General features: G+C 46.6%; 2 protein-coding genes across 3 annotated transcripts in view; both read left to right on the top strand.

The window, feature by feature from the left end:
• The window catches only part of LOC144691462 (MICOS complex subunit MIC26-like), a 34194-nt gene extending 18737 nt beyond the window's left edge, over nucleotides 1-15457 (top strand). For both annotated transcript variants that reach the window (XM_078559565.1, XM_078559566.1), the window contains exons 4-9: nucleotides 2822-2876; nucleotides 4017-4115; nucleotides 8290-8381; nucleotides 11335-11451; nucleotides 12798-12855; nucleotides 15230-15457. In XM_078559565.1, the coding sequence (XP_078415691.1) occupies nucleotides 2822-2876; nucleotides 4017-4115; nucleotides 8290-8381; nucleotides 11335-11451; nucleotides 12798-12839 (405 nt within the window). In that variant the 3' untranslated portion in view covers nucleotides 12840-12855; nucleotides 15230-15457. The remainder of the gene's footprint in view (nucleotides 1-2821; nucleotides 2877-4016; nucleotides 4116-8289; nucleotides 8382-11334; nucleotides 11452-12797; nucleotides 12856-15229) is intronic.
• Nucleotides 15458-21880: 6423 nt separating this feature from the next.
• mbtps2 (membrane-bound transcription factor peptidase, site 2) overlaps nucleotides 21881-25681 on the top strand; it is a 43730-nt gene continuing 39929 nt past the window's right edge. The window contains exon 1 of the mRNA XM_078559562.1: nucleotides 21881-21974. Coding sequence (XP_078415688.1) covers nucleotides 21900-21974 — 75 coding nt within the window. The 5' untranslated portion in view covers nucleotides 21881-21899. The remainder of the gene's footprint in view (nucleotides 21975-25681) is intronic.

Below are 25681 nucleotides of genomic sequence, written 5' to 3'. Positions count from 1 at the left end.
AGTTGGAGAGAAGAGCAGAATTTCTTTAAGGTATTGGTTGGGTATTTCCAGCATTTTCTATATTTATTTCAGATTTACAGTATTTTGCTTCTAGGAGACAAGGCTGAATTTGCATGCTTGAGAGAAATTAAAATTAGTTTGGATGTTTCAGTGATTGTCTACTCCTAATCTGGTTGATGTGGCTCAGTTCATTTGATCTCGCCAGGGTTGGCTGCCAGGGGAATCTACTGAGATCTGAGATCTACTGAGGTCTGCTTCTTGCAGTCAGAGTTAACAAAAAGGTGAGAGAAAGAAAAATCCCACGTGCTCATGGTTATGCTTTTGAAAACAGAAGCTCCTCGGTTTTGCTTTGGTCAGTCAGTCCCAACAAAGACAAAGAAGATTTTTTTTGCCGAACTTAAGCAAGGTGACCCACTGATGTGGGGAGATGTAGCGTGTTCACTTTCTTTGTGTTACAGTAATGTAACTTGCTTTTTCATGAATTCGCTTATCTGCGCAAGTCTTTGTACACCAAATCACCCATCGTGGGCCCAAACGCTTGCAGTTTTATAAAGAAAAAATAGAAGCCAACTTTAAAGAATGCTGAAAGAAAAACCACCTAAATGAATTTAAAAAATAAGGTGTCTATGACATATTTCTTGCATGTGCATCACCTGCCATTGTTTGCACGTGGGTGTTCCTTGTTGCTGCAGTTTAATTCCTGATCACGTCCACCTCCACTGTCAGGAAGATATAATAATTCTCACAAATGTTATTGGAATTTATTGTAAAATAGAGTAATAGTGGGATGTGCCTATATGTGCCTCTGTGTGTGTGTGTGAGACTTAATTGAACTAGAGGCAGCTAGTCGGGCTGCTCTGACGTAAGAAGAGAAGTGAGGTTTGAAGTTTAATTAGGTAAACATGGAGAAGTTTAGAAACATGGGTGTCAAGGGAATATTTGCATTTTTAAATAAACTAGGCTAAATTGTTTTCAAGAGAGGGAGTAAAATGTGTCACCTTAGCCAGGTGAAGTTTAGAAAGAGTGTGTTTATTTTTCCTAAAGATTACTGGTAAAACGTGGTGCTGTGAGAGATTTTTATTATCAGAAAGATAAAGTCCAAAGACATAGTGAAACAATGGGAATTTGCATTCAAAGGGGAAAATATGTATAAAGAAATGAAAGCTGTGTGTAAGGAGAGGCATTTTGAAATCTAGTAAGGGTGAAAGCCTTCAGCATCTATCCCTGAAGCTGCTGTCTTCAAAGGACTGAAGTTAAGAAAACTCACTTTGAATTCGACTTGTTCAGGGTATCATGTTTCTTTGCCGAGGTCTTTTAGAATCTATGTGTCTTACCGTTGCCTTAATGAAAGTGTAACTAGGAGTTAGATTGATTAGGGGATTTAGAAGTTATCACAGTAGTAATTTGTAGATCAGTGTATGTATTTAAAATCATTTCTCCTATTAATAAATGTTTGATCTAGTATTGTAAAAACCTATAAGACTTGGTGGTCTTATTACTACCGAATTCAAGGCACGCATCTTGAAATATATACAAACTGCAAAACAAGTTGTGGCAGTTGTTTCAAGTTTCTCTTTGGGATTTGAACAACTCAGCATTTACCATCGGCTGTGCCAAAGCATCTACGCTCAAGTAAAGTACTGTAAGTGTGACAAGTTTTACATTGTTCCTGTTTTATTAAACAGTTTCTGCAATAAATTTCTCTTTAAATTTATTAAAAACATAGTTTTTATTGCCCTTGATCCTTTGTATACGTCAAATTTTAGGACGGCTGGAATCTATCTAATTGACTTCCATTGTAAAGTATGTTTGTTGTTCATGATTTTGCTGTTTGGGAGGTTTTGCGAATGTAACCCCTGTGAACAGTGGGACTTTATTGTATTACGTAGGCTTTTCGGCACGAACACAGACCATTTAGCAAAACTGGTCCATACTGGTGTTTCTGCTCCTTAACCTTCTTCATTTAGCTCCATCAGCATAATCTCCTATACATGAGTAAATTGTGTTGATTAAATTAAGTGAGTCAACTATAATTGTTGTTGTTGCAAGGTTCCTTAGGCAGCACCTTCCAAACCCGTGACCTTTACCAATAGAAGGACAAGGCAGCAGGCACATTGGAACACCACCATTTGCAAGTTCCCCTCCAAGCCTCTCACCATTCTGACTTGGAAATATATCACCGTTCCTTCACTGTTGCTGGGTCAAAATCCTGGAACTCCCTCCTTAACAGCGCTGTGGGTGTACCTACACCACATGGACTGCAGTTGCTCAAGAAGGCAGCTCACCACTTTCTCAAGGGTAATTAGGGGTGGGCAATAAATAATGGCCTTGCCCACAAATGAATGAAAAAGTGTTCAATCCCTATGAAATTAAATAACAACAAATTAGATCTGATCTTGTCTTACCAAGTGTCCGCTCAGTCCACATAAAGATTAAAAGAAAACATGTTAAGGTCTCTTTTGAGTTTACAAAATTGTCTCTGTGGATCAAGGTAGAGGTGAATTGTTACATCCCCTGAGTTACACAGCACACATATACATATTGGGCAGCTTGGATCAGTTCCAGAACATAAGGGACCTGGGTCCACTTATAGCTGCAACTCATGCCACTGAATCTGAGAAGATACATGTAGCAGATCTAAATTTGTAACAGGGACACTAGCCAGAGTGCTTTGACAAGAAAACCTAACGGAGAACAATTCTCACAGTGTGACTTTCATTTCTAGGTGTAGAGTGAGGACGAGGTCGAAGAACATAATTGAAGATTTTGAATTCCCCTTTGTCAGATTTTTCTTTCCTTAATTATGATTGTTTTCTCCTAGGCTGCTTATACAACTGTGAAGCCTAAAGTAGAAAAGACGGTTCAGATCGGAAAAGGTAAGAATCGCTCAGAGTTCTGTGCTTCTCCTCCACACTTTGTACAGTTTACTTTCATACCACTGACCACGCCACAGCTGAACCTGCCGATTGGTGCAGGGGGTCAGTGCAGTGTGGGCTACAGATACCACTACTTGACTAGTAGGCTTTTCTTCATGTCTTCGTATCGCTGGACTATTTGACAGTGGATCGCAGATCACAACCAACCTTACTCCAATTCTCATGTGTATTTGTGGGCACGTTCTTTTTGCTGATGACAAGCCTTGCTGTGATTGCGTGTCCCATACATAACCTTTTCTTTTAAAGTAATTCTGTTCAGTTCAGAATTTTCCCTTCTCGCTAGCTCCTTTCTGAACTTCCAATTTTGGTGGCGCTCTTATTTGTAGAGGAGGTCTTGTGGTCCCTGCCTCTGAGCCAGAAGCTCTTGCTTCAAGTCCCACTCCAGGATGTTATGGCCAAACGTGTTGAGTTTCAACCTCTACATCCATCCAACACACCTATAGCAGGCAGTGCAAGCGGGAGAGTCTCCGGGTCAGCCATGGTTGATGTGCAGTGGCGTCCCTCAAGCTATTGCCTCTGGCAACGGGCTAGTGACCTGTTCCAGGAAAAGCTAGCTATGGAAACAGATGTAAGCATGTGTTTTGTCTGCCTCATGTGTCACTAGGCGTGGGAGAGGTCTAAGTTCTTGATAGAACCAGGGATCTGCACTGAGACACTGTCCTCAGGCCGAGAAAGTGTCTGTTGTAAAGTATCTCAACAGGACATCACATGGGCTCTCCTTGTGCACTGTGAATCCAATCATACAGGCTCTCCATGCCTGCTGTTAACACAATCTCAAGATGTATCCCCGCACATGCTGAACTCCAATCACAAACCATATTTCTCTGGTCTTGAGTTTACCCCTCAGTCTGAGGCTCAGTTTTGGGCCTGTATCAGTGTAAGGTTACCAAGCTTTCAGTTATCTGGCTCACATTTATGTACTCCATATCTAGTCAAACTGAACTCACCACTGGGAATATGGGAGTGCTGAGTAATGAATACACCATACTGTATTCTTTATACAGTAAATAGTTGGGTAACTGAGAACGTTGCGGGGCTGATGGACTCTGATTTGTTAATGTTTTGATTTGCCTTTGGTAGATGGATATACCTTACTGAAGAACCCACCAACTGGATTCTACCCACGTGCTGGAGTCATTGCACTTGCTGGAGTGACAGGCCTTTTTATCGCTGGAAGGGGTAGGAGCTGAAGAAGCATTTAGTTCAGATACAGTCTGGTGTTTTACATTGTGTAGTCCATGGGGAAGCCACAGTTTTAAATCACAGTCGTGACATTACCACAGAGGAGCTTGAGGATCAAAGAAGGCAAGAGAGGCCTTTCAACCCAAAACAAAAACAGAATTACCTGGAAAAACTCAGCAGGTCTGGCAGCATCGGTGGAGAAGAAAAGAGTCGACGTTTCGAGTCCACATGACCCTTCAACAGAACTGAGTATAGTTAGGAGAGGGGTGAAATATAAGCTGGTTTAAGGTGGGGGGCGGGGGGAGAGAAGTTGAGGGTGGGGTGGTTGTAGGGACAAGCAAGCAGTGATAGGAGCATATAATCAAAAGATGTCACAGACAAAAGGATCAAAGAGGTGTTGAAGGTGGTGATATTATCTAAGAAAAGTGCTAATTAAGAATGGATGGCAGGACACTCAAGGTACAGCTCTAGTGGGGGTGGGGTGGAAAGACTGACAAGGTATTAGTTGTAGATTTAAAAATAATGGAAATAGGTGGGAAAAGAAAAACGTATATAAATTATTGAAAAAAACAAAAAGGAGGGGGAAGAAACGGGGTGGGGATGGGGGGAGGGAGTTTAAGATCTAAAGTTGTTGAATTCAATATTCAGCCCGGAAGGCTGTAAAGTGCCTAGTCGGAAGATGAGGTGCTGTTCCTCCAGTTTGCGTTGGGCTTCACTGGAACAATGCAGCAAGCCAAGGACAGACATGTGGGCAAGAGAGCAGGGTGGAGTGTTAAAATGGCAAGCGACAGGGAGGTTTGGGTCTTTCTTGCGGACAGACCGCAGGTGTTCTGCAAAGCGGACGCCCAGTTTGCGTTTGGTCTCTCCAATGTAGGGGAGACCGCATTGGGAGCAATGAATGCAGTAGACTAAGTTAGGGGAAATGCAAGTGAAATGCTGCTTCACTTGAACCCATCCTGGCTGATTCATCCAAAGCAATAAACAACACTATCCCAGCTCACTGTCTCTTGAATGAGTCCAAAGTTACAATATGATGGAGATGGTCCATCTATGGTCCATCCAATCTGTTTGACACAACTGCCATTCCTTACACATCAGCTGCTCTGTCCACCCCATCAGAAGTCATATAACTGGAGAGGTGAACAAAACAGCTTAAAAAAACCCAGGACAGTTAGTGGGGAGAACTGGAAAACTCTTCAACCCTCTTAGGCAATCAAAACTAGTCCAGAAGCCCACTCCAGTCTAGCCCAGGGATTATTGCAAAGGGGTGGATTTCCTCGGAGTTTTCTGCTGCTATGCTGTCTAATTCCTTAGCCGCCAGCAACATCTGGACAATTAGAAATCCAGATGTGGCTAATTACATTTCTCATAAGTAAATTAACACTGAATAATAGATACCCTCGTCAGGCCTGTGATTTCAACATTCAATCAAGGTGAACTTTAATCTTTCTGTGCGCCTGTTGATAAAATGGAAAGAGGAAGAGTAGAGTGTGCGAGCGTTATTTTGTGCCAGGGATCATTGTGGCTGCTTCACTTCCTTGGTTACTGAATGGTGGCTGACGTTCAGAAAACACATCGGCAAAGTGGGTTTATCGGTCTTGTGTGTGAGGTGCTTTTCACTAAAATTCCTGCACGGGGCTACAACAGAGTTACGGTAAAACAGTGGTCGGGATTTTCCAGCTCTGCCCTACTAGAAGATCCCACTGGCGGCTGGGACCAGAAAATCTCGGCCAGAGTCGTGGTGAAACAGAGTCACTGTAGCCTTGCCTGGGGCCAGTCAGAAATACTATAGTACAGCCTAGTAGCCTGACAAACCTTGGAAGTATTGCTCTGGATGTATAACAACAACTTATATTCGTATAGCTCCTTTAATGTAATTAACTGTCCCAAGGCGCTTCACAGGTGTATTATAAAACAAAATGTGACACCGAACCACACAGGAGACATTAGGTCAGCTGACCAACCATGGTCAAAGGCAGGTTGTAAGGAGTTTCTTAAAGGAGGAAAGCAAGGTCGAGAGGTTTAGGGAGGGAATTCCAGAGCTTGGGGCCCAAGCAGCTGAAGACACGGCCGCCAATGGTGGAGCGCTAACAATTGGGGATGCGCAAGAGGCCAGAATTAGAGGAGTACAGATATCTGAGGGTTCTGGAGCAGGAGGCGATTACAGAGGTAGGGAGGGTCGAGGCCATGGAGGGATTTGAAAACAAGGATGAAAATTTTAAGATCAAGACTTTGCTTGGCAGGGTGCCAACGTAGGTCAGAGAGCACAGGGGTGATAGAGAATGGGACTTGGTGTGAGCTCAGACCCGGGCAGCAGACTTTTAGATGACCTCAGATTTACGGAGGGTAGAATGTGGGTGCCTGTTGGACTCGCCAGGGTAACCAAAGCATGAATAGGGGTTTCAGCAGCAGATGAATTGAGAGAAGGGTGAAGTCCATTAATATTATAGAGGTGGGAATGGGCAGTCTTACTGATGAGGTCAAAAGCTCACCTCGGGGTCAAACATCACACCAAGGTTACAGAGAGATTGGCTTAATCTCAGACTGTTGCCAGGGAGAGGGATGGAGTCGGTAGCTGGGGAATGAAGTTTGGAGTGAAAACAATGGCTTCAGTCTTCTCAATATTGAATTGGAGGAAATTTCTGCTCATCTAGTACTAGATGTCGGAGAAGCAGTCCGAATTTAGACAGAGGAGGAGTCGAGAGAGGTGGTGGTGAGGTAGAGCTGGGTGTTGTCAGTGTACCTGTGAAAAAACTAACACCGTGTCTTCGGATGATGTTGCCGAGGGGCAGAATGTAGGTGAGAAATAGGAGGGCGTCACGGATAATCACTGGGGGACACCAGAGCTAACGGTGCAGGAGCAGGAAGAGAAGGCGTTACAGAATTAGGGAGGTCATGTTGGAGTTGTATAGAACCTTGGTGAGGCCACAGCTGAAGTACATTATAGGAAGGATGTGATTGCACTGGAGGGAGTGCAGAGGAGATTCACCAGGATGTTGTCTGGGATGAAACATTTAAGTTACGAAGAGAGGTTGGATAGACTTGGGCTGTTTTCATTGGAGCAGAGAAGACTGAGGGGCGACCTGATCGAGGTGTACAAGATTATATGGGGCATGGACAGGGTGGGTAGGGAGCAGCTGTTCCCCTTAGTTGAAGGGTCAGTCACAAGGGGGCATAAGTTCAAGGTGAGGGGCAGGAGGTTTAGGGGGGATGTGAGGAAAAACTTTTTTTACCCAGAGGGTGGTGACGGTCTGGAATGCGCTGCCTGGGAGGGTGGTGGTGGTGGGTTGCCTCACATCATTTAAAAAGTACCTGGATGAGCACTTGGCACATCATAACATTGAAGGCTATGGGCCAAGTGCTGGTAAATGGGATTAGGTAGGTAGGTCAGGTGTTTCTCACGTGTCGGTGCAGACTCGATGGGCCGAAGGGCCTCTTCTGCACTGTGATTCTGTGGAGTGATTCTCTGGCTATGATTAGAAGATAAGAATGGAACCAGATGAGAGTAGTCCATCTAGCTGGGCGACAGTGGAGAGGGGTTGGAGGTGGATGGTGTGGTCAACTTTGTCAAAGGCTGCAGACAGGTCGAGAAGGACAAGGAAAGTCACATAGGATATTATTTATGACTTTGACAAGAGTCTTTTAGTACTGTGGCAAGGGCAGGAACCTTTACTTTATCAAAGCCCTTTAATCCGTATAAGATCCTCTTTCATTGTCTCCCGTCGAGGGCATACATAGGCCAAGTTTTCCTCAGTCCCGATGGGATCTCAGTTTACCCTCTCATCCAAAAGAATGGCACCTCCAACAGTGCTGCACTGAGTGTGTCAGCCTACATTGTTACTCTCCAATCAAAAGTGGGGCTTGACCTTACCACTATGTAATGTGACATTTAGCCAAACTGCTCCTCAATATAATGGCACTGGGGTGAGATTGGGCCCAAACACTGACCACTTTCAGCCAATGACTCTTTCCCCCTGTTGTTGTGACTGTTTTCCCCCAACTGCTCACCTTCCCGCCCACCCACCCACACCAGATTCAGTTTGTAAGCTGAATTGACAGCTTGCTGATTATGAGTCTGTCTGGATGAGGCAGCGATTTCCTGAGCTTGGTCTCTGGGATTTTTCTCTCCGTACTTTCAATTCTTTTAATCTCAATTTGTTGCATTTTATAGGTTCCCGTGTAAGGAAAGTGATTTATTCGTGTGGGTTTGTCGCAGCTTGTGCCTCTTTATATTATCCTGAAGAAACGATTGAAGCAGCAAAGGTAATTATTGGTATTATCTTAATCCCAGTTGCTTCAACTAGTGACACACAGATCAGTTCAGTAAAATATAGGAAATGTTATAATTTCTTTATATTATTAGTGTTAGGGTTCTGAGCAAATATTGGAATTATCGAAATGGGTTTTATATCTGCTTCAAGTCTTCTGGAGTGTTTCTGAAAGATTGTTGTTGTCTAAAGAATATGCTGAAGACTTGAATTTATATCACAATCTCAGGACATTCAAAAGCATTTTACAGCCAATTATGTACTTCTCCAGTGCACTCACTGTTTAATGTAGGGAAACACGATTGCCACTTTGTGCACAGCAAGCTCCCATGGACAGTGATGTTTATTGACCGAATTATGTTTTTAGGTATTGATTGAGCAACAAGTATTGGTCAGAACACTGGGTAGACTCCCCTGCTATTCCTCATTGCACTGGAATCTTCCACCTGCGAGGGCAGACAGGTCCTCGGTTTAATGTCTCAGCTGGAAATCGGCAACTCCGACAGTGCAACTTCCTGAATACTACATTTAAATGACATCTTCGATTTTGCACTCAAGTCCCTGAATTAGGACTTGAACCGGCAACTTCCTGGCTCAGAGGAGAAAGTGCTGCACACTGAACCATGGCTGATAATGTACCAGCAGATAATCTGTTTTGGTTATCTTTGTTGAGAAATAAATATTAGCCAGAACACCCTTAGAGTGGCATTAGGCTGGGTGGGAAATTAAAGGTTGTGGGGAGTAAACTGGAGGGTGGTATTAGACTGGGTGGGAAATTAAAGGATGTAGGGAGTGAGGGGGAGAGTGGGATTAGACTTGGTGGAGTATTAAAGGGTGTGGGGAGTGACGACGAGAGTGGGATTAAATTTAGTGGAGTATTAAAGGGTGGGGAGTGACAGGGAGAGTGGGATTAGACTCGGTGGAGTATTAAAGGGTGTGGGGAGTAACGGGGAGAGAGGATTAGACTCGGTGGAGTATTAAAGGGTGTGGGGAGTGATGACGAGAGTGGGATTAAATTTAGTGGAGTATTAAAGGGTGGGGAGTAACAGGGAGAGTGGGATTAGACTTGGTGGAGTATTAAAGGGTGTGGGGAGTGACAACGAGAGTGGGATTAAATTTAGTGGAGTATTAAATGGTGGGGAGTGATAGGGAGAGTGGGATTAGACTTGGTGGAGTATTAAACGGTGTGGGGAGTGACGGGGAGAGAGGATTAGACTCGGTGGAGTATTAAAGGGTGTGGGGAGTGACGGGGAGAGAGGATTAGACTCGGTGGAGTATTAAAGGGTGTGGGGAGTGACGGGGAGAGAGGATTAGACTCGGTGGAGTATTAAAGGGTGTGGGGAGTGACGGGGAGAGAGGATTAGACTCGGTGGAGTATTAAAGGGTGTAGGGAGTGACGGGGAGAGAAGATTAGACTCGGTGGAGTATTAAAGGGTGTGGGCAGTGACAACAAGAGTGGGATTAAATTTAGTGGAGTATTAAAGGGTGGGGAGTGACAGGGGGAGTGGGATTAGACTCGGTGGAGTATTAAAGGGTGGGGAGTGATGGGGAGAGAGGATTAGACTCGGTGGAGTATTAAAGGGTGGGGAGTGATGGGGAGAGAGGATTAGACTGGGTGGAGTATTAAAGGGTGGGGAGTGATGGGGAGAGAGGATTAGACTCGGTGGAATATTAAAGGGTGTGAGGAGTGACGGAGAGAGGATTAGACTCGGTGGAGTATTAAAGGGTGTGAAGAGTGACGGGGAGAGAGGATTAGACTCGGTGGAGTATTAAAGGGTGTGAAGAGTGACGGGGAGAGAGGATTAGACTCGGTGGAGTATTAAAGGGTGTGAGGAGTGATGGGGAGAGAGGATTAGACTCGGTGGAGTATTAAAGGGTGTGAGGAGTGATGGGGAGAGAGGATTAGACTCGGTGGAGTATTAAAGGGTGTGGGGAGTGACGGGGAGAGAGGATTAGACTCGGTGGAGTATTAAAGGGTGGGGAGTGACAGGGAGAGTGGATTAGATTCGGTGGAGTATTAAAGGGTGTGGGGAGTGACGGGGAGAGAGGATTAGACTCGGTGGAGTATTAAAGGGTGGGGAGTGACAGGGAGAGTGGGGTTAGACTTGGTGGAGTATTAAAGGGTGTGGGGAATGACGGAGAGAGAGGATTAGACTCAGTGGAGTATGAAAGGGTGTGAGGTGTGACGGCGAGAGAGGATTAGACTCGGTGGAGTATTAAAGGGTGTGGGGAGTGACGGGGAGAGTGGGATTAGACTCGGTGGAGTATTAAAGGGTGTGGGGAGTGACGGGGAGAGAGGATTAAACATGCAGAAAGACACCAGTGCAGTACTTCCCAAACTTTTTCCCTCAGTGACCATGATCACAGCATGATCCAGGTGAGGGGATAGAGCTGAGAGCGAGGGAGTAGGGTGGAGAGCTGTGAAAGTAGGAGCGGGCTGTTTAAACTCAGGGTTTTTAAGTGAATAGGTCTTACTTTTTCACTGGCTTTTTTGGAATTGGAATCGGGTTTCGAAGATCGGTCAGTTCGGCCAAGCCCACCATTAAAAAAAACAGGAGGATTCAAAGGGGGTCTCAAAGCTGCTAACGCTCTACTGGAGCTGCACAGCAGACATTGCTGCCTCAGAGCTCACAACCACCAACCCACAGCTTGGGAAGCCCTGTACTTGTGCACATTGAGCTGATTGGCCTGCCCCTTCTATAACAGAGTCTGATTCCTGCTCAGCCCTTTCAGAGAGCTGCTGGGTAGTCACTGTCTTTTCACAGCTAGTTCGACTGGGAGCAGAAAGCACCAATGTTATCCAGCCTGGTTAGTACTCAGAGGGAATGGGGGGTTTCAGCAAAGGATTGCCTGAATGATGAGGTGCACAGGTAATAAATATTGTAGTGATGATTTGCAATCCTTTATATGTGTAGAAAAGGTCTGTGATTATTTGTTATTTTTCTCAGGTGGCCAGCACAACACTTTATGAAATGTCTATGCAAGCGTATTTAACTGTTGAATCCTTTTGGAGAAAAAACACAAACAGGGAACAACAACCTACGCCCACACTCAGTGATAATCAGGTATTCCAGCTGTCTGCTTTATAACTGTGCTAGTCTTAAAAAAGTCAGAATTGTTAAGGCTGGCCAAAACAGACCTTGGGTCTGGGTGGAGCTGGTCTGCACACAGGTGACCCTGGGCAGATCCAAGCCTAACCCTAGACAGAGCCATCATCTGAGTCATCTAATGGCTGAAGCATTTTTCTGGCTCTCTCCCTATATATCTGTCCCTCTGTGCCAATAGGACATAAGAATTGTGAGATGTAAGAAGACCAAGGTCCATTTAATTTACCTTTTACCATCCTGATAGTTGCCTTTTTTTTATTCATTCATGGGATGTGGGCATCGCCGGCTGGGCCAGTGTTTATTGCCCATCCCTAGTTGCCCTCGAGGAGGTGGTGGTGAGCTGTCTTCTTGAACTGCTGCAGTCCATGTGGCATAGGTACACCCCTTGTGCTGTTAGGGAGGGAGTTCCAGGATTTTGACCCAGCGACAGTGAAGGAACGGCGGAGGGGAACTTCCAGGTGGTGATGTTCCCATGTATCTGCTGCCCTTGTTGTCCTCCTAGGACAATGATATATCAGTAGGAGAGTAGCCAACTAATCATAGCTCTCAATTAATGCACAACAGAGCCAGGCAAGCGGAGAAAAATCTCAGCAGTGGAGAGCTTCGGGATAGAGAGGTCCCGTGTCACCCCTTCATCCTAAGCCTGATATACTTACCACATGTCCGTTTGAAATTACTCTGTATACTATCCCAAAATGGAGCCAATCCCTGGCTCTACTCAGTCTGCTCCTCTCACTGTACCTCACTTCATTTCCCCGTCTCCAGGCCTGCTGCCCACCCCCCAGCTCCCAGAGTTGGCCACCGGTTGACAGTATGTCACTTGACCTCAGGGCGCTCCCTCCTTTCTTTGACCTATTTTTTGCAACACTCCATTAGTCCTGTCTCTGCCTCCACTCAACTGATAGCCAAAGAAAACCATGTCAGAAGAAACACTGTTCACACTCCTGTTTTGGCACTGTATCCCTGTGTAGATAGATCATCAAATATAAAAGGTTTGCATGGCACTGTGTTCCTGTACAAATAAATTGTCACCTTATAAAGGGTTTATGTAGCATGTACCCCTGCACAGATAGATTGCCCCATTATAAAAGATTTGTGCACTTTACCCCTGCACACAACATTTGAGGATGGGAGTGTGAGCTCTGTAACTCTGACAGCCTGGTTCAAGAACCTGTATGTAAGAAGATAATAACACTTAGAAAGTCGCATTTGCCGCTGTTGAATGATGAGGATTAAACATCCTAACATTTTTTGCTGAATATTTTTTGTTGGAAAAGTAACCTGAACTCTCATGCATTTTAAAGGCTGAAGATGTTCAACAATCAGGTCCGAACACTTCCTCTTAAACTCTATCAGTAATTGGTATGTATTAGTTGACTTGCAGATCTCCTTTTATACTTGTACAGTTGCATTAATCTCATTCGGTTCAGACAGAAGTGTATTTGCAAACTGATGGCATAATTATTGATTCTGGGAACCTTGATGAGAGGTGAGGTGGGGGAGAATGTGTTTTCATTTCTCTGTATTAGTTGTTTTCATTTCCCTCACTCTTGTAATGACCCCATCATGTTTCATATTGAAGAAAAAAAATCACAAGGTTTATGTTGGAGACAGGCTAGGCATCAGTGGACATGAAAATGCCACAGCTGTTTATGGCAGACCTATTGGTGGGCATCAGTCAACCAGGATGATTCATGTGTCAGTGAGTGTTTGGGGTATCCCAGCTGAGCCCAACCCCATCCTAAACATTGCGATAGTGTAATGGGTTTTTTTTAACTGAACTAGTTCTCCAGAGGCCTGGGTCAACAATCCTGACAATTTGTGTTTAAATCATACTGTGGTGGTTTGTGAATGTGAATTCAGTTTTTAAAGAAATCTGTAAATTAAAAGCTGCAATCAGTAGGAGTGACCACAAAGCTGAGAGATTGTGGAAAGTAGCTAGCTGGTTCATGAATGTCCTTTGGGGAAGGAAACCTGCCCTACTTACCTAAACCATACCTTACGTGTGACTCCAATCCCAAATCAACATGATTGACTCTTAACTGTGCTCGGAAGCCATTCAGTTGAATCAAAACCATCCACAGAACTTCAAAAAAGTGGCCCAGCAGCACCCTCAGAGAATAAATGGGAATACACAATAAATGTAGTACTTGCCAGCAAGGCTCAAATTCTAAGATTGTCTAAGTCCATGCAGATGAATACACACTTTGCACCACTCGGGAGCAGGAACCATGGGCTGATTTCCACCCTACCCCCAACCACACTGTGCTCCCCTTACCACCCTGGCTGAGCTCAGCACACCGATCAGGGGTAGAGCCCTAGGATTTTCTGGTCAGTTTGGTTCAGTGCCGAAGATGGACTGTGCTTTTAGCAACTCTGAATTCCTGTGACAAAATAGTTTCAGGGTAAATGGCTACCCATTTTCTACGACTCCAAATGTGGTTCTCCAGCCTCCCCCACAGACCAACGACAATGTGTGTTTTCAGCCTTCTGGGAGAATTACAAACAAATCTCACATAGTACATCGATCTTACAGTGCAGCAACTGAACATTCAGCCTAACAGGACTATGCTGGTGTATATGCTTCCCATGTGCCTCCTTCTTCTAACCCCATCAAGATAGCCTTCTATAACTTTCTCCCCTCATGCGTTACCTAGTTTCTCATTAAATGCAGACCTCCCTGTCGCTTGCCATTTCAACACACCACCCTGCTCTCATGCCCACATGTCCGTCCTTGGCCTGCTGCAATGCTCCAGTGAAGCTCAATGCAAACTGGAGGAACAGCACCTCACCTTCCGATTAGACACTTTACAGCCTTCCGGACTTAACATTGAGTTCAACAATTTCAGACCATGAACTCTGTCCTCCATCCTCACCGCTTTTTGATCCCCCATTTTCAAATATTTAATTTTTATACATATATACTTTTTCCCATCTATTTCTATTATTATTTTAAAAATGTATTTCCATTCATTGTTTTATCCCCACCTTTTAGCTTATTTTGATATTTTCTCCCACACCGTCCCCTCCCCCACCCCACCCCCACTAGGGCCATCTGTCACTTGCTCATCCTGCTTTCTGTTCTTAATGTTGCCATTAGCGCATTCTTTAGCCAGTATCACCACCATCAACACCCCTTCCACCTTTTGTTTATGACATCTTCTGCAATCTCTCCTTTGCCTCCACCTATCACTGGCCCTCTATCCAGCTTCACCTGTCCCGCCCCCCCCCCCCCCCCCCCCCTTAAACAGTATATATTTCACCACATTTCTACTTCTCTTTAGTTCTGAAGAGACATACGGACTCAAAACGTTAACTCTGTTTCTCTCTCCACAGATGCTGTCAGACCTGCTAAGTTTTTCCAGCATTTTTTTGTTTTTGTTCCTCTTAAATGCATCTATGCTAGTCACCTCAACGACTCAATGTGGTACATTACCCACATTCTAACTCTGTGGGTAAAGAAGTTTCTCCTGAATTCTTTACTGGATTTATTAATGACTATCTTATATTGATGGCCTCTTGTTCTGGACACACCCGCAAGTAAATTGGGCTGGCATAGAGATCCATGTTAATGGTTCAGCCAGTTGACACTGAGCGCACTGTGCCTGGCCAGCACCAAAGGGGATGAAAGTTGGGAAAATCCACCCAATTGTTCTCACCCAGGCATCTCACAGAGAGAATAACTTCATGCTTCTCTTCACGCAGTAGATTCACTGAAGCAATTGTTTTCTGGCAGGTTGTCAAACGTAATGATTGATCTCGAGAAATAGAACCAGCAACTGAAGCAGTATTTCCCTTGAAGCAAAATGAGTTTGAATCATTATGGCTTTGTGAATCTGATCATATTTATGACAATTTATCGGAGAAGTGATTATTGTTGTTTGTGGGGATAGTTTCAAAACCCTCCCACAAACGAGAAATATGTGTATATCGAATGTGACCTAATAAAAAGCAAACAATTTCACCGAATATTTCAATTTGTTTTTGTTGATTGCACGTAGAACTACACAGGAGGCCATTCAGCTTATCATGCCAGCTCTTCAATTGTCACTGTCTAGTATCCCATTTCCCAACGCTTTTTCTATTCATTCATGGGATGTAGGCGCGGTGCCCACTGGCCGTGGAAGGGTCCCCTCTTCATATGTGCTCAAAGTTCTTAATTATTGCCCTTTACTTGTGTACCCTAACAATATAATTAACAAACCATGAACACTGGGTTCTAGGCTGAGTCCCTCTGTCTTCACCAAGAGACCAAAGGGTCTCTCTCTCTCTCTCCCCATATTCCACAAATGTCTTTAAAAAAGAAAGTTGTAATCCAGGAAAATGGAGTTGAGGTACAAGATCAGCCACAGAGCAGCTTCAAAGGGCCAAATGGCCTACTCCAGCTCCTTTCTCCAATGCTTTCTCTCTCCACACACTCTGGCCACGCATGTGGTGCTGGACAACTGGAGGACAGCTAACATTGTTTCGTTGTTTAAAAAGGGAGAAATGGATAGACTGAGTAATTATAGACCAGTGAGCCTAACCTCGCTGGTGGGAAGATTACTGGAAAATATTCCGGAGGACAGGATAAATCTTCAGTTAGAAAGACATGGATTAAAGAAGGACAGTCAGCATGGATTTGTTAAGATTATGTCTGATTAAGGTGATTGATTGTTTTGGGGAGTTAACAAGAAGGGTCGATGAGGGTGGTCAATTTGTTGTAGTCTATATGGATTTTAGCAAAGCTTTTGATAAGGTCCCACTTGGCAGACTGCTCATGAAAGAGAAGCCAAGGCAAAGTGATGAGTTGGATCCAAAATTGGCTCAGAGGCTGGAAGCAAAGTGTAATGGTCGGTGAATGTTTTATGACTGGAAGTGGGCTTCCACAGGGCTCAGGACTGGCTCCCTTTCTTTTTGTGGTGTTTGTCAATCATTTGGACGAATGTAGGGCATATGACTAAGAAATTTTCAGATGATACAGAGTCAATTACTAGGGGACATAGATTTAAGGTGAGAGGAGAAAACTATAGAGGAGATGTGCGGGGCAAGTTTTTTACGCAGAGGGTAGTGAGTGTCTGGAATTCGCTGCCAGAGGAGGTGGTGGAAGCAGGTATGATAGTGGTGTTTAAGAGGCAGCTTGACAAATACATGAATAGGATGGGAATAGAGGGATATGGACCCCAGAAGTGCAAAATGTTTTAGTTGACAGGCAATATGATTGGCGTGGGCTTGGAGGGCCGAAGGGCCTGTTCCTGTGCTGTACTTTTCTTTGTTCTTTTGTTCTTGGCTGTGTAGTTGATAACGAGGAAGAAAGCTGTCAACTGCAAGAAGATATCAATGAACTGGTCAGGTGGGTGGACAAATGGAGTTCAATCCAGAGAAGTGTGGGGTAATGCATTTGGGGAGGGCAAGCAAATAAAGGGGAGGATGCTGAGAAGGGGAGGATCCTTTGAAGCTGCTCTGTGGCTGATCTTGTACCTCAACTCCACCTTCCTGCATTATGACTTCCTTTTTTAAAGACATTTGTGGAATATGGGGAGAGAGAGAAGAGGGGCTTTGGAGTGCATGTCCACAGGTCCAAGGTAGGAGGACAGGCAGTTGAAGTGGTTAAGAAGGCAAAGGGGGTACTTGCCTTTATAACTGGGAGGTTATGAAGTGAATTATAACCCTAACCCCTTAATAATCACTCTCTCGAGTTCAAAATAGCCACTTCCCACAGACACTTGGTCTGGGTCTGAGCAAGTGAACCACTTTTCCCCCCCAAGGAAGATAACTATCAAGAGATATTACCTTCTTCCAGATAGCCTTTTAAATAATTATCAGCTAGATTATAATTATCCGGATATTATAAGGGTCCAGGGAGGGGCGTCTCTTCAAAAAATTGTATCTCCCCACTTTAAGAAATAGAGGAGATTCCCACGCTGCATATAGAAGACTACGAGAGACATATTTTACTAACTTATTTACAAGTTTGTTAAAGAACTATTTAACATGCAATACACTCGTAAATGGATAAGTACATTGCAGCGTTAAAGACTACAGAAAGAGGGAAAACATAGTCTTAGTTCTGAAATAGAATCCAGTAAGAGACTTTAAAATAATGCTACAGACTAGAAAATCTCTTAGGACATCCATCAAATAGTTGAAGCAAAGTATTGCCTTAAATCGCTGAGTTGTCTCAGCTGTCTGAACAACAGGATATGAAAAAACTGTTCGTTTAAAGTGTCCAATTCTTCGACTGCCTGAGGTTTCCTTTTAAATCCTCATTTAGTACGTCTGCTTTTCTGAAGAAAAGCCTATATCTTTTATATCCCACTGAACTAAATTCCATCCTCTCTAGCAGTTATGGGTGTTGCCTCATTTAAACTCCTCCCTTTTGACTATCTTGTATAATTCACTATTGTTTAATTGTTGTGGATGGCCTTATTATATGAACACTCTGAGCATGTATCTGGTCAATAAATGCTTGTGATGTGTTCTAATATCAACCCGAATTAATTTCACTTTTTTCTATATTTTCATAAAGTGATTTTAAAATTTTAACACAATTAGTAATTTTTAAAGTTATTCATTTCAAGCTCAGTAAAGGCTACAATTTTATAGCATGTCTTTTGTATCAGGGGTCTGATGATGTTCAATACTGACTTTTGGAAGCCCACGAGTGTTTCATGATATGCTGAGTGAAATTTTAAGAATGCCTTAATAGTTAACGACGCCAAATCCCACACTGAACTACCATTAATGTGTGTTAACACTTTTATTTGGTAATGAATAAAGCATTGAAATTGTGGAAGGTAGTCCTCATTGATACCGATTTCCAACAAAAGGCAGGAGCACTAGAATTCCAGTGGGTGCTACCAACATAATGTTGTCTGTCTACAGTTAAATTCAGAGATTTTTAAAAATTAATTTCAGTGCTGCCTGTGTGTGTGAAAAGGCTTCTGGGTAAAATGGTTGTCTGTTATCCTGTAACCATTTATTCAATTCTAAAGTATAATGTCCTAATTATATATGAATTTCAACAATTATCTATATTTTCCCTAACTATTCCTGTAACCTGTGACAGTTATGCTGGAACTGTATAAAACACTGGTTCGGCCACAGCTGGAGTACTGCATGCACTTTTAGTCACTGCACCCATAGGAAAGGTGTGGTTCCAGAACTTCCAATATCCGGATTGTCAAAGACCAGACATACTACCAGAGACGTGCATCCGGGACCCTGTGGAAGTCCTAACATGTGGACCTCTGTGGGAATTGCCTGGGAAATTTGAACTTCTGAAGGGTAATTCCCTGTGAACCTTCCTGCAAATAATTCGGACACTGAGCTAGAGTCAAAGACTTTGGACAGTTGCAATATATTTCGCTGAATAGCTAGCCAGGAAATGTTAGACAGATTAAAACCTAGTCTAACACCTGGTTAACCACAGAACTGACAAACCCCAATAACCCACACTGACCCCTTGACCAACCCTCTGATCCAACATACCCTGCAACACCTCAACCTGACTACCTGCCAACCCAATTATGCCCTATCCCACCTAACTGCCACCCCATCCTCCTGCCACGAACACAGGAGAGAGGGTACAGAGGAGATTTATCAGCATGTTGTCAGGAATAAAGAATGGGAGAGGCAAAAGTTACTTGGTACACAGGAGGCTCAGGGAAGACTGAAGAAAGTATGTAAAAGTGTGTTTAGCTCTTATCTGAGGGGTCCATAGCCAGGGGTCAAGGATTGCAGTGTAAGAGGTGGGAAGTTTAAGGGAATTCGAGGGGAAATATTTTCAAATGGAGGGTGGTGGGGATCTGGAACTACCTCTCACTAATCCTGACTTTCTCCCTCGCTCAACCTCACTCCCTCCTTGTCTCTGTCCCACTCTCCAACACACACACTCCCTCCTTGTCCCTGTCCCACTGTCCAGCACACACACTCCCTCCTTGTCCCTCTCCCACTGTCCAGCACACACACTCCCTCCTTGTCCCTCTCCCACTGTCCAGCACACACACTCCCTCCTTGTCTCTGTCCCACTGTCCAGCACACACACTCCCTCCTTGTCCCTGTCCCACTGTCCAGCACACACACTCCCTCCTTGTCTCTGTCCCACTGTCCAGCACACACACTCCCTCCTTGTCCCTGTCCCACTGTCCAGCACACACACTCCCTCCTTGTCTCTGTCCCACTGTCCAGCACACACACTCCCTCCTTGTCTCTGTCCCACTGTCCAGCACACACACTCCCTCCTTGTCTCTGTCCCACTGTCCAGCACACACACTCCCTCCTTGTCTCTGTCCCACTGTCCAACACACACACTCCCTCCTTGTCCCTCTCCCACTGTCCAGCACACACACTCCCTCCTTGTCCCTCTCCCACTGTCCAGCACACACACTCCCTCCTTGTCCCTCTCCCACTGTCCAGCACACACACTCCCTCCTTGTCCCACTCCCACCCTCCAGCACACACACTCCCTCCTTGTCTCTGTCCCACTGTCCAGCACACACACTCCCTCCTTGTCTCTGTCCCACTGTCCAGCACACACACTCCCTCCTTGTCTCTGTCCCACTGTCCAGCACACACACTCCCTCCTTGTCCCTCTCCCACTGTCCAACACACACACTCCCTCCTTGTCTCTGTCCCACTCTCCAGCACACACACTCCCTCCTTGTCCCACTCCCACTGTCCAACACACACACTCCCTCCTTGTCTGTCCCACTGACCAGCACACACACTCCCTCCCTCCTTGTCTCTGTCCCACTGACCAACACACACACTCCCTCCTTGTTCCTCTCCCACTGTCCAACACACACACTCCCTCCTTGTCTCTGTCCCACTGTCCAACACACACACTCCCTCCTTGTTCCTCTCCCACTGTCCAACACACACACTCCCTCCTTGTCTCTGTCCCACTGTCCAGCACACACACTCCCTCCTTGTCCCTCTCCCACTGTCCAACACACACACTCCCTCCTTGTCTCTGTCCCACTGTCCAGCACACACACTCCCTCCTTGTCCCTCTCCCACTGTCCAACACACACACTCCCTCCTTGTCTCTGTCCCACTGACCAGCACACACACTCCCTCCTTGTCTCTGTCCCACTGACCAGCGCACACACTCCCTCCTTGTCTCTGTCCCACTGACCAACACACACACACTCCCTCCTTGTTCCTCTCCCACTGTCCAGCACACACACTCCCTCCTTGTCTCTGTCCCACTGACCAACACACACACTCCCTCCTTGTTCCTCTCCAACTGTCCAACACACACACTCCCTCCTTGTTCCTCTCCCACTGACCAGCACACACACTCCCTCCTTGTTCCTCTCCCACTGTCCAACACACACACTCCCTCCTTGTTCCTCTCCCACTGACCAACACACACACTCCCTCCTTGTTCCTCTCCCACTGTCCAACACACACACTCCCTCCTTGTTCCTCTCCCACTGACCAACACACACACTCCCTCCTTGTTCCTCTCCCACTGTCCAACACACACACTCCCTCCTTGTTCCTCTCCCACTGTCCAACACACACACTCCCTCCTTGTTCCTCTCCCACTGTCCAACACACACACTCCCTCCTTGTTCCTCTCCCACTGTCCAACACACACACTCCCTCCTTGTTCCTCTCCCACTGTCCAACACACACACTCCCTCCTTGTCTCTGTCCCACTGTCCAGCACACACACTCCCTCCTTGTTCCTCTCCCATCTGTCCAACACACACACTCCTTCCTTGTTCCTCTCCCACTGACCAGCACACACACTCCCTCCTTGTCTCTGTCCCACTGTCCAGCACACACACTCCCTCCTTGTTCCTCTCCCACTGTCCAACACACACACTCCCTCCTTGTCCCTGTCCCACTCTCCAGCACACACACTCCCTCCTTGTCTCTGTCCCACTGTCCAACACACACACTCCCTCCTTGTCCCACTCCCACCCTCCAGCACACACACTCCCTCCTTGTCCCACTCCCACTGTCCAGCACACACACTCCCTCCTTGTTCCTCTCCCACTGTCCAACACACACACTCCCTCCTTGTCCCTCTCCCACTGTCCAACACACACACTCCCTCCTTGTCTCTGTCCCACTGACCAGCACACACACTCCCTCCTTGTCTCTCTCCCACTGTCCAGCACACACACTCCCTCCTTGTCTCTGTCCCACTGACCAACACACACACTCCCTCCTTGTCTCTGTCCCACTGACCAGCACACACACTCCCTCCTTGTCTCTGTCCCACTGTCCAGCACACACACTCCCTCCTTGTCTCTGTCCCACTGACCAGCACACACACTCCCTCCTTGTCTCTGTCCCACTGTCCAGCACACACACTCCCTCCTTGTTCCTCTCACACTCTGTGTCTCGCTCCGTCACTGTGACGTATTTCCGGTCGCGCGGAGGTTTCTGGTTCCGTCATTTCCGGGAAAATGGTCCCTCTCGCTGCTCTCCTGTTTCCGGTGGGGATTTGGTGCGCGGTTTCCCTGGGAGACTCAGTGTTGAAGGTGAGAGAGAGAGAGAGAGTGTGACAGGGAGAGAGAGAGAGAGAGAGTGTGACAGGGTGAGAGAGAGAGAGAGAGAGTGTGACAAGGTGAGAGAGAGAGAGAGTGTGTGACAAGGTGAGAGAGAGAGAGAGTGTGTGACAGGGTGAGAGAGAGAGAGAGAGTGTGTGACAAGGTGAGAGAGAGAGAGAGAGAGTGTGACAAGGTGAGAGAGAGAGAGAGTGTGTGACAAGGTGAGAGAGAGAGAGAGTGTGTGACAGGGTGAGAGAGAGAGAGAGAGTGTGACAGGGTGAGAGAGAGAGAGAGAGAGAGAGAGAGTGTGACAGGGTGAGAGAGAGAGAGAGAGTGTGACAGGGTGAGAGAGAGAGAGAGAGTGTGACAGGGTGAGAGAGAGAGAGAGTGAGAGAGTGTGTGACAAGGTGAGAGAGAGAGAGAGAGAGTGTGACAAGGTGAGAGAGAGAGAGAGTGTGTGACAAGGTGAGAGAGAGAGAGAGTGTGTGACAGGGTGAGAGAGAGAGAGAGAGTGTGACAGGGTGAGAGAGAGAGAGAGAGTGTGACAGGGTGAGAGAGAGAGAGAGTGAGAGAGTGTGTGACAAGGTGAGAGAGAGAGAGAGTGTGTGACAGGGTGAGAGAGAGAGAGAGAGTGTGACAGGGTGAGAGAGAGAGAGAGAGTGTGACAGGGTGAGAGAGAGAGAGAGTGAGAGAGTGTGTGACAAGGTGAGAGAGAGAGAGAGTGTGTGACAGGGTGAGAGAGAGAGAGAGAGTGTGACAGGGTGAGAGAGAGAGAGAGTGAGAGAGTGTGTGACAGGGTGAGAGAGAGAGAGAGAGAGTGTGTGACAAGGTGAGAGAGAGAGAGTGTGTGTGACAGGGTGAGAGAGAGTGTGACAGGGTGAGAGAGAGAGAGAGAGAGAGAGAGAGAGTGTGACAGGGTGAGAGAGAGAGAGAGAGAGAGAGAGAGTGTGACAGGGTGAGAGAGAGAGAGAGAGTGTGACAGGGTGAGAGAGAGAGAGAGAGTGTGACAGGGTGAGAGAGAGAGAGAGAGAGTGTGACAGGGTGAGAGAGAGAGAGAGAGTGTGACAGGGTGAGAGAGAGAGAGAGAGAGAGAGAGTGTGACAGGGTGAGAGAGAGAGAGAGAGAGTGTGACAGGGTGAGAGAGAGAGAGAGAGTGTGACAGGGTGAGAGAGAGAGAGAGTGTGACAGGGTGAGAGAGAGAGAGAGAGTGTGACAGGGTGAGAGAGAGAGAGAGAGTGTGACAGGGTGAGAGAGAGAGAGAGTGTGACAAGGTGAGAGAGAGAGAGAGAGTGTGACAGGATGAGAGCGAGAGAGAGAGAGTGTGACAGGGTGAGAGAGAGAGAGAGTGACAGGGTGAGAGAGAGAGAGAGTGACAGGGTGAGAGAGAGAGAGAGTGACAGGGTGAGAGAGAGAGAGAGTGACAGGGTGAGAGAGAGAGAGAGTGACAGGGTGAGAGAGAGAGAGAGTGACAGGGTGAGAGAGAGAGAGAGAGAGACTGTGACAGGGTGAGAGAGAGAGAGTGTGTGTGTTTGACAGGGTGAGAGAGAGAGAGTGTGACAGGATGAGAGAGAGTGAGTGACGGTGAGAGAGAGAGAGTGTGACAGGGTGTGAGAGAGAGAGTGTGACAGGGTGAGAGAGAGAGAGAGAGAGTGTGTGACAGGGTGAGAGAGAGAGAGAGTGACAGGGTGAGAGAGAGAGAGAGTGACAGGGTGAGAGAGAGAGAGAGTGACAGGGTGAGAGAGAGAGAGAGTGACAGGGTGAGAGAGAGAGAGACAGTGACAGGGTGAGAGAGAGAGAGAGAGTGTGACAGGGTGAGAGAGAGAGTGTGACAGGGTGAGAGAGAGAGTGTGACAGGGTGAGAGAGAGAGAGAGAGAGTGACAGGGTGAGAGAGAGAGAGAGTGACAGGGTGAGAGAGAGAGAGAGAGAGTGTGACAGGGTGAGAGAGAGAGAGAGAGAGTGTGACAGGGTGAGAGAGAGAGTGTGTGTGTTTGACAGGGTGAGAGAGAGAGAGTGTGACAGGATGAGAGAGTGAGTGACAGGGTGAGAGAGAGAGAGAGTGTGACAGGGTGAGAGAGAGAGAGAGTGACAGGGTGAGAGAGAGAGAGAGTGTGACAGGGTGAGAGAGAGAGTGACATGGTGAGAGAGAGAGAGAGTGACAGGGTGAGAGAGAGAGAGAGAGAGTGTGTGACAGGGTGAGAGAGAGAGAGAGAGAGAGAGTGTGTGACAAGGTGAGAGAGAGAGAGAGAGAGTGACAAGGTGAGAGAGAGAGAGAGTGTGTGACAAGGTGAGAGAGAGAGAGAGTGTGTGACAGGGTGAGAGAGAGAGAGAGAGTGTGTGACAAGGTGAGAGAGAGAGAGAGTGTGTGACAGGGTGAGAGAGAGAGAGAGAGTGTGACAGGGTGAGAGAGAGAGAGAGAGTGAGAGAGTGTGTGACAGGGTGAGAGAGAGAGAGAGAGAGAGAGTGTGTGACAAGGTGAGAGAGAGAGAGAGAGAGTGTGACAAGGTGAGAGAGAGAGAGAGTGTGTGACAAGGTGAGAGAGAGAGAGAGTGTGTGACAGGGTGAGAGAGAGAGAGAGAGTGTGTGACAAGGTGAGAGAGAGAGAGAGTGTGTGACAGGGTGAGAGAGAGAGAGAGTGTGACAGGGTGAGAGAGAGAGAGAGAGAGAGAGAGTGTGACAGGGTGAGAGAGAGAGAGAGAGAGAGTGTGACGGTGAGAGAGAGAGAGAGAGAGTGTGACAGGGTGAGAGAGAGAGAGAGTGTGACAGGGTGAGAGAGAGAGAGAGAGAGTGTGACAGGGTGAGAGAGAGAGAGTGTGACAGGGTGAGAGAGAGAGAGAGAGAGTGTGACAGGGTGAGAGAGAGAGAGAGAGAGAGTGTGACAGGGTGAGAGAGAGAGAGAGTGTGACAGGGTGAGAGAGAGAGTGTGACAGGGTGAGAGAGAGAGAGAGAGTGTGACAGGGTGAGAGAGAGAGAGAGAGTGTGACAGGGTGAGAGAGAGAGAGAGTGTGACAAGGTGAGAGAGAGAGAGAGTGTGACAGGATGAGAGCGAGAGAGAGAGAGTGTGACAGGGTGAGAGAGAGAGAGAGTGACAGGGTGAGAGAGAGAGAGAGTGACAGGGTGAGAGAGAGAGAGAGTGACAGGGTGAGAGAGAGAGAGAGTGACAGGGTGAGAGAGAGAGAGAGAGAGACTGTGACAGGGTGAGAGAGGGAGAGAGTGTGACAGGGTGAGAGAGAGAGAGAGTGTGACAGGGTGAGAGAGAGAGAGTGACAGGGTGAGAGAGAGAGAGAGAGAGAGTGTGACAGGGTGAGAGAGAGAGAGTGTGACAGGGTGAGAGAGAGAGAGTGTGACAGGGTGAGAGAGAGAGAGTGTAACAGCGTGAGAGAGTGAGTGACCGGGTGAGAGAGAGAGAGAGTGTGACAGGGTGAGAGAGAGAGAGTGTGACAGGGTGAGAGAGAGAGAGAGTGACAGGGTGAGAGAGAGAGAGAGAGTGTGACAGGGTGAGAGAGAGAGAGAGTGTGACAGGGTGAGAGAGAGAGAGAGAGAGAGAGAGTGTATGACAGGGTGAGAGAGAGAGAGAGTGACAGGGTGAGAGAGAGAGAGAGTGTGACAGGGTGAGAGAGAGAGTGTGTGTGTTTGACAGGGTGAGAGAGAGAGCGTGTGACAGGATGAGAGAGAGTGAGTGACGGTGAGAGAGAGAGAG

This window comes from Cetorhinus maximus, chromosome 16 (assembly GCF_964194155.1).
Source record: "Cetorhinus maximus chromosome 16, sCetMax3.hap1.1, whole genome shotgun sequence".
Lineage (NCBI taxonomy): Eukaryota > Metazoa > Chordata > Chondrichthyes > Lamniformes > Cetorhinidae > Cetorhinus > Cetorhinus maximus.
Note: the sequence above shows the minus strand (reverse complement) of the source record. Positions and strands in the feature narration are given on the sequence as shown.